The sequence below is a fragment of the Mustelus asterias genome, chromosome 9 (genome assembly GCF_964213995.1).
Source record: "Mustelus asterias chromosome 9, sMusAst1.hap1.1, whole genome shotgun sequence".
Taxonomy (NCBI): Eukaryota; Metazoa; Chordata; class Chondrichthyes; order Carcharhiniformes; family Triakidae; genus Mustelus; species Mustelus asterias.
The window spans coordinates 100,058,157-100,071,594 of NC_135809.1; the positions used below are offsets into that span (position 1 = coordinate 100,058,157).

Below are 13,438 nucleotides of genomic sequence, written 5' to 3' on the forward strand. Positions count from 1 at the left end.
ATGATGACGACATTGGGAAAGGCTCAGAAGCTTTTGTGGCCCCCTTGGGTAGTTAGGGACATGGCTATACAGTTCCCAGCCACTGTCCCCTGGCAACCTGGCATTGTCAACCTGGCAGTGAAAGGTTGACACTGCCAGGCTGGAAATGTCAGGGTGTGAGAGGGCAGTACCAGGTTGGCTCTGCCAAGGTGATGGGGGTGGGGGGGGGGGGGGGGGGGGGGGGGGGAGGGGTTTGAAAGGGGGCCTGGGATGTCAAAAGGGGGCATGGCCTTTTGTGATCCCATTGTGGAATGTCACTCACTTAGGGTGAAGATAGGAGGGGGGAGGACTCAGGTCACCCTGATGCCTGCGTTGAGGGGGAACGGGTCAGGGAGAAGGTGAATGAGAATTTAGTGGTGAGGGGGAGATTGCCCCTGTGTGTTGAATGGTTATTGGGTGTTCCCCTTGTCTGTGGTGGGTCACATGAGCATTAGGGGGGGAGGAGGGGTAGTCACTGTTCTTTGAGATCTTTTTAAAGTGTGCCCCTACCTCATCTGTCAGCGCGTTTAAGCACCCCCACCCCCCCAAACCCTCCCCCTCACCCTCAAGGCCAGTGCAAATCTTACCCCTCTCAAAAAAAGTGCTATGGAATAGCACCTGATTAACATTGCAGGGCCCATGGGAAAGACGCCAATTCTCCTGCTGGCGGCAACACTTTGTTTTTTTTTTCGGAGAATGGCACCCTATGTTCATTCAATGTGAGACCCTTATAGCTGCTATTCCCTTAGGAACCACAGGATGGCAGCACACTGTGCCAAAGTGAAGCCCAGTCCAACGCCGGCATCTCCACACCAAAGTGAAGCACCAGTGTTTAGCTCATGTTGGTGCCCGGCCCTGAACAGCAGTTTGAGAACTTTTACTTCAGAGCAGTGATGGGCAATCTAGGCTAGTGAGTGGCTGCATGAGTGGCCTCCTTCATTTCAGTGGGCCACAAGATTGAAATCGGGCTTGTTCACTCACCATAGCCCCATGAATAAGATTCAATACAATTAATACATGCCGAACATTTCAATATGAGTTATAGAAAATGCTTAAACATTTCTATCTTAATAGGACTATCATCAACTTCAAGTGGTGAAAACACAAGAAATATTTACACTTTGGACAGCTCTCACAGTCAATGTTGTGCGCAATCAGTATGCCCCTCACTTCACTTGCCCTAGCTTCACATAGAATCATAGAATCCCTACAGTGCAGAAGGAGGCCATTCAGCCCATTGAGTCTGCACTAACCACAATCCCACCCAGGCCCTATTCCCATAACCCCAAAATATACCCTGCTAATCCCCCTGACACTGGGGTCAATTTAGCATAGCCAATCAACCTAACCTACACATCTTTGGATTGTCGGAGGAAACCGGAGCACCCGGAGGAAACCCACGCAGACATGGGAAGAATGTGCAAACTCCACACAGACAGTGACCCAAGGCCCGAATTGAACCCGGGCCCCTGGCACTGTGAGGCAACAGTGCTAACTATTGCACCGCACTTATTGCTTCAGTCATACTGGTAGGAAAAAATACTACACAGACAGAAATCAACGGAATTTGGCAACCCCTGTGAATGGGCCACAGGCAACAAAATGTCTCGTGGGCTGCACTCAGAACCCACCTGTGGCCATTGCTTTAGACGATAGTTACAGGTTGGATCAACATGTAGTGAGACACCAGGAACATGTGGCTGGCAGCCAGGGAACAAGACTAAGGTAGTGCAGGTGCAGTTGCTAGAAAAGCTAAGCCAAACTGAGCTGGCAGCATCAATGGCAGAAGGGAGGGTTACACATGAGTTCCACTACAGAGGATTCAAATGAGGATTTTGAGGCGCAAGAATGATGTTAGGTACACACACCCAAGATGCCTGGGGTATTGGCGACCTGGCAGCAAGCTTGTAGACACTGCCAAGGAGTCTGGATGAGTCCAGCATCAACTTGGCACAGGGCTTTGCACAAAGCTCGAAGCCCATGTGGAGGTGCTGGCCAGCCCCACAGAATACTTGTGGACTCAATCATGATACAGCGATGGATGGCTGACGTCTCAGTTTCCATTGCAAGCACAATCTCACCTTACAAAATCAGGGTGTTGTCATCATGTCTGTGGATACTGGTGTTCAAAGGCGCTTCCTTGCGTGGTGCAACCTGTCCAGCAAATTACTAGATTGCTGAGATGCTGCCCCCCCAGGTGAGTGGTACCGGCTCCATGTAGCACAAACCTGCTGTCTTCTCTCAGGGTGACATAATTTGACCTCTCATTATTGCGACTCTACGAGTGTCCTCAATGTTACTTGTCAGCCAGTTGGTAATTGCTGTCACACATGTCAAAACGGAGCAGTCTGAAGCCTGAACTTTTAGACTCAGATCTGCTAAATCTCACCCCCCCACCCCCCCCCCCCCCCGCCCACAAGACCAATCTGCATTCTCCGTCACAGAAAGTCAGCCTTGAAAGTCACAGCCATGCTGAAATGACTGGGGTAGCACTGTGTACACTTGGATAGGCAAAGACACATGGAAAGAAGGCATAAGGGAATGCAGAAGGGTGATTAGTTGACATTTGTCTGAAATACAGCATGATTTAATTTATACATTTGACTTGAAATGTTTGTTTTGTGGTGACCTTTACTTTCGCATTGTCACCAAGCAAAGAATTTGAGATTCAGTGGCAGAGTGAGGTGTGGGGTGTTTATGAATGGGCAATTGGAGAGGCTTTAGGCACCACCACAGTTGGGTGATTCACTCACAGATATCCAGTCTAGAAGGGGGTCGTGTTGATTCTCTCCTCCTTTCCTCCCACTGTGCTGCACATGTGCAATGGCAACCAGCAAAGGTCTGACAGGTCTGAGAGAGAAACCCGTCTGAGAGACTGTCCAGCCTTCTGCTGCTGCAGCCGGCCTCAACGCAGACATCCTCACATCCCCCGCCCCCCCACACCCCCCCCCCCCACACACCACCCCACCCCCCCCCCCCACACCACCCCGCCCCCCCTCACAGCTATCAAGAACGTAAGCCTGTTACTGACTGCTTATGAAGAGAGGTTTTCGGTCTATAAGAGGAATATTGCTTGAATTGGAACTCATAAGGATAGGTTAGCAGTTAAGAATTGTATCTTGCCATATTTAGGTATTGTTCAATGTTAACAGTTAAGCTAATTCATTTGTTATAGTTAAAACTGTGTTGTTAAATAAAGTTTGTCCTGATATAAGCTTCCTAGTTTTTCAGCAGAATTGTGCCTGGAGTGAGTCATCTTATTCTCATATTAATGCCAAAAATAGCAAATAATTGGAGTCTAGTCTAACTTCATAATACAACCTAGGGTTTCTGATCCACCCTAACTCTAGCACTACCTTCAGATATTCAGCTATGGTAGGCACATTACCCTAGCACAATACCACACAATCCCTGCTCTCTCAGTTGCAGGAAAAGAGTACATGTAACACCAGGGTGAGGCAGAAGACTGGGGAGTGGTGGACAGGGGTTTCACAGAGGCAACACAACCCATAGAAAGTCCAGGATGATGGTAATTATCAGCCTTATGCTCCTTTTCAACTCCCTCTTCATCCTCATCGTGAGATGTGACAACCAGTGAAAGCTGAAGCTGGTGAGATTGTGGTACTTCTCCTTCCATCACACCAACCCACCCCTTGTGCTTGTGTTCTTTCAGAAAAACTTGCTGCCTGGCCAGATTCAGATGGGCCGGAGGAAGAGCTACCCCACAAAAGCAATAAGGATGCATCATCACCTGATCTCACACTTGCTATTTCAGACATTGGCACAGTGAAGACCTTAGAGTCCAGTATAGTGGTGAGTTGCCAGGCACGAGTGGGCTGAATTCAGAGCATGGGGAAAGGACAGCCCACGTGTCAACTCCCTATAGGGTGAAGTCACAGATGTGTTCTGCTGCGGAGGGCTCAGATAAGGACTTTGTTGGGGCAGAATACAGGAGAACGCTGATGAACGTGCAGACTGTGATGCTGGTGGCATTGGCAAGTCTGGCAATCAGTCTCCTGTCACAGTCAAGAAGCATGAAGGAGTCCAGCTCCAATGGAGCACATGTCATTGTACAGAGCCTGGATCCCATCCTTTACAGTGGTGATCAGCTACGTGGCAGCATGGAATGATGCGAGGCTGATTCTGCATAGCTATCCTTGCACCGAATCTATAAACTAAGGTACACACTCCTCCATCTATCACAGGAGCTGTGCCAATGCAGGTTATGTTCTGAAAGAGACAATGGGTCTGTATCATGCTGCAAAGTGGCCTGCAGCCAAAATCCTTCCCTTCCTGGGACTATCAAACAGTGGGATGTTGGATATGGGACCAAGCTAGTAATCCAGAGGCCTGCAGGCATGAGTGACAGCTGGGGAATTTCAATTAAATAAAATTGGAATAAGAAGCTTGGATCAATAACGGTGGCTATGTAACTACTGCTTGTCCTAAAAACTCATCTGGTTCACTCATTGCGGAAGAAAATCCGTCATCCTTACCCAGTTTGGCTGAGGCAAGGTGTGGCTCCAGACCCACAGCAATGTGGTTGACTCTGATGGCCCACTGAAATGCCCTGGCAAGCCACTCAATTAAGGGTAATTAGGGATGTGTGATAAATGCTGGCCTTGCGAACAATACCCACATCCATGAAATATAAGACTCTAAGCTTCCATATACCTGGACGCACTATAAACAAGATTTAAGATGATTGTCCAATTTTTTTAGGACATCTTAAAAACCTATTAATGGGAACCTACCCAGTTCATTCACTAACGACGTGTTCTCTTTATGTAATTTTATTTTGTCTTTCAGGCACAGTTGGAACATGGGTTTTGCCAGCAAATTCCAGGCTGTTATTCAAAACCTGAACATTCATCTGGGTAACACAATGAAAATGATCGTGGTGGGGGTGGCAGTCCTTTTTTTCTTGGTATCCATGATAATTCTTGCGTGGCAGATCTACTTATACTGTAAACACAGAAAAGCAAAGAAAACAGAAGGTGGGTCCTGGGTATATTCTCAAGTGGAAATGTCTGAGATTATTCAATGCATAGCATTTCATGTCAATCATTCCCTGTTTGACACTAAACACAACTCTAAGAACTATTTCCACCATAATCTCTGCCAGTAATGCTATTGATTGTCATGGCACATGGAGCATGGACAAGGAAGCCATATTACCTTTCATTCATTGTAGTAAGGTAAAGTTACCATAGCCACAGATGACCATAGGCTGCTCTCCCCTTTGAGGGGGAGGGTTGACTGGTGGTGACGTAATGTGAGGATCACCACACCTCAGGCGAGGGGTTGAGATGGCAGGCCTTCATAAATAGCCTCAGCCAATACAGGAATTGAACCCACGCTGTTGGCGTCACTCTGCATCATGAACCAGCCATCCTGCAACTGAGTTAAACAGACCCCCCAATTAATTGTAGTACTAAATTAGTACATTGCTGTAATATGGGACAGTGAGAGTGAGTGAAATCCGAGTGGCATTAATTTCTAGCAGTGCACCAGTCCCACAACACAGTCACCACAATCTTACCCCAACACTCTTGCTCCCACTTTTGAGGCCGTATCACAATGATATTATATCATTATGTCCCATGTTGTTAAGTTCTGTTGGCCTAGAAAGGTCAAGGAGCATGTCCTATTTTGCAGACTAAACGGTTAATGGTTATGTCAGTTAGACAATGATGTTAATGATGATGTAAGCATGACAACTGGGTCAGATAACCAAGGGGATCTCATTGAACCTTACAGAATACCGAAAGGCCTGGATAATGTGGACATGGGGAAGATGTTTCCATTAGTAGGAGAAACTAGGGTCTGAGGGCACAGCCTCAGAATAAAGGGATGACCCTTTAGAAACGAGATGAGGAGGAATTTCTTCAGCCAGCGGGTGATGAATCTATGGAATTCATTGCCGCAGAAGGCTGTGGAGGCCAGGTCATTGAGGAGGAATTTCTTCAGCCGGGGGTGGTGAATCTATGGAATTCATTGCTGCAGAAGGCCAGGCCATTGAGTGTATTTAAGACAGAGATAGGTTCTTGATTGGTAAGGGGATCAAAGGTTACGGGAAAAAGGTGGGAAATTGGGGTTGAAAAACTTATCAGCCATGATTGAATCATGGAACAGACTTGATGGGCCGAATGGCCTAATTGTGCTCCTAAATCTTACTCCAAGGGAGCAAGACCCGAAACATTCTGTGCCCATAGAATAACGAATGTACTTACCACGAGACCTCAGATATAAATAGTTGTAAAAAAAAATAATTTTGAGAAAAACAATACTATCTCCAAATCACTCATAGAGTAAGCAAAACCTCATCCAGCCAGAGGACAACACAAGTAAAGGGCAACAAGTCAAGCCAGACCCAGAATGGTTGGTGATTTGTGCTATTTATCACGGGGAACTGTGCTGAGGGAGGAAATGGTTGCTTGTGTCACACAAATCCATTCTCCGCCCTGTGACATTTGCAAAATGATAAGAGTATGACAGCAGGTCAGAAACAACCTTCAGTCACAGAGGGAGGAGCCAGTTAGAAGAGTAACAGCTTTGTTTCATTTCCCCAAAATGTTTTGTTACAATCCCTGCAGAGACCAATCACTTTGAAGAAGAGATCTGAATTGCCCAGTGACCAACTCCAAGCATCTCGTAACAAGATCTCACACTTTAAGACTTTTATTGTAACAAACACTCTAAAATCCACATTGACTAAACATTCCTTAATAGGCAACTAAGACACTAAATTACAGGAAGGGTATTCCTTATTGGCACCTCAATACAAATGAAAACCTGATTCCATATTTATACATTACACTTCACTCTCAGCATAAATATAGTCTTGTTCTTGAAGTCCCAAGCCCCACTCGGCTTTAACAAGATTTCATCTCCCTGCCCCACTAGAGAGGATCTTCCAGTGTCCTTTTAAACAAAATTCCTTCAGTCAACCCTTTGAGCATAATCAAAAGGACCCTCACTCGCAAGGTACCCTCTGATGATTCCATGGTCTTTAATTCTTCACAAGACTTCTTTGAGCCAGGAATCTATCCTCCCCAGGACTTATCTTGGTGGGTAAACTGAAAACAGTTACTTTCCTCTACCTGGCATGGCAGCACCCATTTCTAGACTCACTCTTCAGATTTCCCTGTCTGACTGAGACTCCTGTGCTTCTGTGTTCATTTGTCTGTGAGTTACTGTGTCAAGGTGTTAAAACCCGCACTTTACTTTCAATACATTTCAACCCAGGTGATTGTCTCAATGAAGACTGGTCACATGGGCTTGTCTCCTGGCAGATTTAGTACGAGGCCACATAAGCTAGTCTCCTGGCAGATTTTGTAGGAAGTCACATGCCCCACTCCAAACTATTCCATTTTACCTTGCATTGAAGGAGACCGATTACAATATAACCATCTTATAAGGTTCAGCTGTCATAACAATTTTCATAAGCTTGTAGTAGCGATATTGGTAAAATCATAAAATGATTTTACCAATATCGCTACTACAAGCTTATGAAATGAGATCAGCAACACAAATCAGAGCACTGAAGAACCCATTGCAACTTATTTAACCTCATATTCCTTTATTGTTTTGAAGAGTTTAATAGTTCGAAGGTAAAGATAAATTTCTGAAAGGCTACCACTGGCAGGGTGGCATTCACTTTTCTTTCACGCTTGCTCTTCCTTGACCCACAAACTTATCTGTTGTTAGTCTCTCCCAGGCCTGCTGTCCTGGTGAAATCGAGGAGTAAGCTCAGGCTTCCTGGTCGGGCCTGAGTTGAAGTTGCAGCCATCACTCAGACGTCATCAGAATGCATCACACAGAGGGTAGAGGGTGGGTACGTAACAAGTGGTACTTCAACTGCCTACCTGCTTGGCTCACACGCTAACATCAGAGGATTGAGGCTTGAGGAAAGTGTGGAGAAACTCAGGATTTTGAGGGTCAAAGGAAAAGAATGGGACAGCAGTTTATAGAGCTGCAAAAGATAGTGATTAGTAGGAAAACAGTAAATCTGGAACATCACTTTGAATAGATTTCAAATGCAAGTCGGGCAAGGTTTGGAATAGCAGACGGCAAATTCAGAATTGATGCCAGGAAGTTCCCCTTGCACAGAGTTATCAACAGACAGTGTGCATTTCTGGAAAGTGTAGTGGAAACAGAATCCTTGGAATCATTCAAGAACAGCTAGATACCATGTTACAGTTCTGTGAGTTATTTGTGGTTAAATGAATTAAAAGCTTGCCTCCGCAAGTCTGTCATGTGAATTTGTGAAATATGTTGTAACAAAACAGAAACAAATTCTAGTCTTTGTACACCAAGATGTAGGACATAATATTAAAATTGCCTGTATCGCCAGTGGGGGCACAATATCATTCTTGGCATGCCATTGAATATTGCACAAGTTCAAGTTCATTTATTAATCACAAGTAAGGCTTATATTAACACTGCAATGAAGTGACTGTGAAATTCCCCGAGTTGCCACACTCCTGCGCCTGTTCAGGTCAAAGCATCTAACCAATACGTCTTTCCGAATGTGGGAGGAAACCGGAGCACCCGGAGGAAACCCACGCAGACACGGGAAGAACGTGCAAACTCCGCACAGACAGTGACCCAAGCCGGGAATCAAACCCAGGTCCCTGGCACTGTGAAGCAGCAGTGCTAACCACTGTGTTACCGTGGGTGTTACTGACTATTTGCATAATAATGTAACAAAAAATGGTGCTTGCAAAAGAATTGGCTTCATCTGGGTTACTCTTAATCCAACCTGCTGCACAGGGAGTGGTGGGACCCCCAGGATTGGAACTGTGATTTCCCAGTTAGTGAATGTCTGTTCTTAATCATTCCATTATTATACTTTTCTTGCGTAACTTTCAACTAATGTTGTGTTTGTAGCAAAACATGCTGTGGGTGGGACTGATCCCAAGAAAGAATATACAGAAAAGAGCAACTTATCAACTCGCAGCAACTCTACAGACTTCCTGAGCATGTCCGATGAAGATGAGTATTCAGATGTGAAAAAACACAGTTCCAAGGCAAGTGGAGTTCAGGATTGTTGGCACTTTTACTTCACACCTTGAAAAAAATTACATGACACATTGGTTAATATATTCTTCCCATCTCCAATCTTTGTGCATATGTGTCTTTTTTTTTGAAGGTACACAAACTCCAGGAGAGTATACAAAAGCTAAGTCTTTATCTTCAAAACAGTGACCCTATCAATTTTAAGCTGCTTCAATCGAACGACGATCTCGTCATTGACTCAAAGGTTGAGCTTACGGGAAATCTGAAATTTTCTTTGTCATATGATAAAAAACTATCAAAATTAGAATTGACAGTTATCGAAGCATCGAATCTACCCGCCCGACACTTTAGTCAGCGCGCTGACTTCTTCATTCGGGTAAAGCTGTTTACAAGTTTACGTCGATACCAATGTATCCTTCACCAATGGGACACGATGATTGTCAAGAACACGAGAAATCCCTGCTTCGGAGACCAGTTTAGCTGTTTTATTGAAAAGGATGACTACAAGAAGGCTACTTTAAAACTTGAGGTACTTTAAACAAACATTTTTAAATCCTCTTGCTGCCTTTTTACATTTATTCATATAAGTCATGTTTATACCAATTTCAACAAGCAATTGAGTTTGGAGTTCAGGTTATTGTATCTTGGCCACACTGTCTTTCATTGCAGCTATCATTTTCCTGTTATACATCTCTTGCTTTGTTTAATTTAAAGTTTATTTATTAGTAGGCTTCCATTAACAGTGCAATGATGTTACTGTGAAAATCCCCTAATCGCCACACTCCGGCGCCTGTTCGGGTACACTGAGGGAGAATTTAGCATGGCCAATGCACCTAAACAGCATGACTTTCGGACTGTGGGAGGAAACTGGAGCACTCAGAGGAAACCCACACAGATACGGGGAGAACGTGCAGACTCCACACAGACAGTAATTCAAACCGGGAATCAAACCCATGTCCTTGGCGCTGTGAGGCAGCAGTGTCAACCACTGTGACACCGTGCTGCCCGTGTGTGACAATCATAGACTTAATGGTTTATTATTACATATCATTTACCAAAGGAGAGATTAAAATAGGCGAATGAACACAGCGACTAATCATATTTGAACTTTGATTGCTTCTCCTCCTTGTATCAGAAGTTGTATTTGAACTTTGAATCATTGTGATACTATGGGGTCTTTAAACTTATTTATCCTCAACAACTTTTTCTCAGTCAACATTCTTTCAGGCTTCCTTTAGTAACAAAACTCTAAAATAAGCTATAGTAATGTTACATATTACATAAGAAAATCATATCCACCATTAAACTGAAGGCTGCATGTAATTATACTACTTCAGCTTTTTCAGAGAAATCATCAATTGTTGTGTCTCTCCTCCATATACTTTGTAATAAAACTCATTGTCTTTAACTAAAGTCATTACTTACCAAGGACTTGATGTGACATTCACCTCTGCGTATTGCTGCCGTGTGTTCAAGAAAACAAATGAAATAGTGTACAGACTGGGCAGCACAGTGGCACAGTGGTTAGCACCGCTGTCCCACAGCTCCAGGGACCTGGGTTCGATTCCCAGCTCGGGTCACTGTCTGTGTGGAGTTTGCACATTCTCCCCGTGTCTGCGTGGGTTTCCTCCGGGTGCTCCGGTTTCCTCCCACAGTCCAAAGATGTGCGGGTTAGGTTGATTGGCCATGCTAAAATTGCCCCTTAGTGTCCTGAGATGCGTAGGTTAGAGGGATTAGCGGGTATATGTGTAGGGATATGGGGGTAGGGCCTGGGTGGGATTGTGGTCGGTGCAGACTCGATGGGCCAGATGGCTTCTTTCTGCACTGTAGGGTTTCTATGATTTCTATGATTTCTCACAGCGCCAAGGACATGGTTTCGATTCCCAGCTTGGGTCACTGTCTGTGCGGAGTCTGCACATTCTCCCTGTGTCTGCGTGGTTTTCCTTCGGGTGCTCCGGTTTCCTCTCACAATCTGAAAGACATGCTGATTAGGTGCATTGGCCATGCTAAATTCTCCCTCAGTATACCTGAACAGACACAGGAGTATGGTGTCTCGGGGATTTTCACAGTAACTTCATTGCAGTGTTAATGTGAGCCTACTTGTGACACTAATAAATAAACTTAAAAACATAGATTAGATTGCTGTTAATGCTGACCCTTAATACAGAGTACTATCAATCCTTAAGTGGATCAGCCCTACCTTTACTTGGACAAGTCACTACCCTAACTTGGTGAGAATCAATGTTATTCTCTGCGTTATTAAAATCAGTATATTAGTCCTGAAGTCACTCAGATCAGCAAATGAAATGAAAAAGCGGACCTTCTCACATAGAGATGGTTTTTGATACAAGAGGATTACAAACTGGGAAAGAGAAAATCCTTCAACGGAAAGTATGTCAGTTTGGATGGCCATGGTCATGTAAAGTTGCAGATCAATCCCTGGTTATGCCTTATTTAAATCTTGTGGCGATTGTTTCGAACCAAATGGCTTGAAGGAGCGCTGTAGTATATCGGTCTCTAACATCAATATTGCATTAAACCAAGTTTGGGACTGAGAAATTTGGAACTAGCAAAACTGAGTTATAATAATGGTCACACACTCAGTGGTTTGAATAATTTGTGACACAAAGGAAGATGGTCGTGGTTGTTGGAGGCCAAACAGATCGCTGCAGGAGTACCACAGCAAAGCGTCTTTGGCCAACCATCTTTGGTTGGGAGGGAGGGAGAGGAGCCGGAGGTAGCGGTACATATTGGTACCGCTGATGTGGGTAGGAAGGGGGAAGGGGTCATGAAAAGAGAGTATAGGGAATTAGGGAGACAGCTGAGAAGGAGGAAAGCAAAGGTAGTAATCTCAGGATTGCTGCCTGTGCCACGGGAAGGTGAGGACAGGAATGGAGTGAGGTGGAGGATGTATGTGTGGCTGAGGGACTGGTGCAGGGGGCAGGGATTCAGGTTCCTGGACCATTGGGACCTCTTCAGGGGCAGGTGTGACCTGTACACAAAAAACAGGTGGCACTTGAATCCCAGGGGGACCAATATCCTGGCAGGAAGGTTGGCTAAGGCTACTGGGGAGAGTTTAAACTAGATAGGTTGGGGGGAGGAGATCAAAATGAGGTGACTGAGAGTGAGGAAGGTAGCTCGCAAACAGAGAAGGGTTATAGGCAGTGCAAGAGGGCGGATGGACAGGGAATAGAGAAGGGGAGAGCTCAGACCAAAGGATTGAGATGTGTTTACTTTAATGCCAGGAGTATAGTGAATAAAGGGGATGAGCTCAGAGCGTGGATTGATGCCTGGAAGTATGATGTGGTGGCCATTACGGAGGCTTGGATGTCTCAGGGACAGGACTGGATACTCCAGGTGCCGGGATTCAGATGTTTCAGGAAGGACAGGGAGGGAGGCAAGAGAGGGGGTGGAGTGGCACTGCTGATCAGGGATAGTGTCACAGCTGTAGAGAAGGTATATGCTGTGGAGGGATTGTCCACCGAGTCTCTGTGGGTGGAAGTTCGGAGTGGGAAGGGGCCGGTCACTTTGCTGGGAGTTTTCTATCGGCCGCCCAATAGTAACAGGGAGGTGGAGGAGCAGATAGGGAAACAGATCCTGGAGAGATGCAGTAATAGCAGAGTTGTTGTGATGGGAGACTTTAATTTCCCAAACATAGATTGGAATATCCCTAGGGTAAGGGGATTGGATGGGGAAGAGTTCGTTCGGTGTGTTCAGGAGGGTTTCCTGACACAGCATGTGGACAAGCCTACAAGAGGAGAGGCTGTACTTGATCTGATACTGACCAATGAACCTGGACAGGTGTCAGATCTCTCAGTGGGAGAGCATCTTGGGGATAGCGATCATAACTCTATCTCCTTTAGGCTTACATTGGAAAAAGAGAGGATCAGGCAAGCTAGGAAAGTGTTTATATGGAGTAAGGGGAAATATGAAGACATTAGACAGCAAATTAGAGGAGTAAATTGGAAGGAGGTATTCTCGGGGAAATGTACTGAACAGAGGTGGCAGTTTTTCAAGGAATGTCTGTCTAGAGTTCTACAGGACAATGTTTCAAGCAGACAGAGAGGTGTTGGTCGGTTAAAGGAACCGTGGTGCACGAAAGCTGTGCGGGACCGAGTCGAGAAGAAAAGGAAAGCGTACAAAAGGCTCAGAGAGCTTGGGGAAGATAGGGATTTAGAAGAGTATACGGCTTGTAGGAAGGGACTAAAGAAGGAAATTAAGAGAGCCAGAAGGGGTCACGAGAAGGCCCTGGCAGGTAGGATTAAGGAGAACCCTAAGGCGTTCTATAAATATGTGAAGAGTAAAAGGATGAGACGTGAAGGAATAGGGCCTATAAAAGGTGAAGGCGGGGAAGTCTGTACGGAACCAGTAGAAATGGCAGAGGTGCTCAATGAGTATT

The 13,438-nt window shown here is 45.3% G+C and overlaps 1 protein-coding gene across 1 annotated transcript in view; it reads left to right on the forward strand.

The window, feature by feature from the left end:
- Positions 1 to 13,438, forward strand: part of syt19 (synaptotagmin XIX) — a 59,253-nt gene that overhangs the window by 25,838 nt on the left and 19,977 nt on the right. Inside the window, exons 2-5 of the mRNA XM_078220668.1 lie at positions 3,692 to 3,831; positions 4,828 to 5,015; positions 8,911 to 9,050; positions 9,173 to 9,568. Coding sequence (XP_078076794.1) covers positions 4,841 to 5,015; positions 8,911 to 9,050; positions 9,173 to 9,568 — 711 coding nt within the window. The 5' untranslated portion in view covers positions 3,692 to 3,831; positions 4,828 to 4,840. The remainder of the gene's footprint in view (positions 1 to 3,691; positions 3,832 to 4,827; positions 5,016 to 8,910; positions 9,051 to 9,172; positions 9,569 to 13,438) is intronic.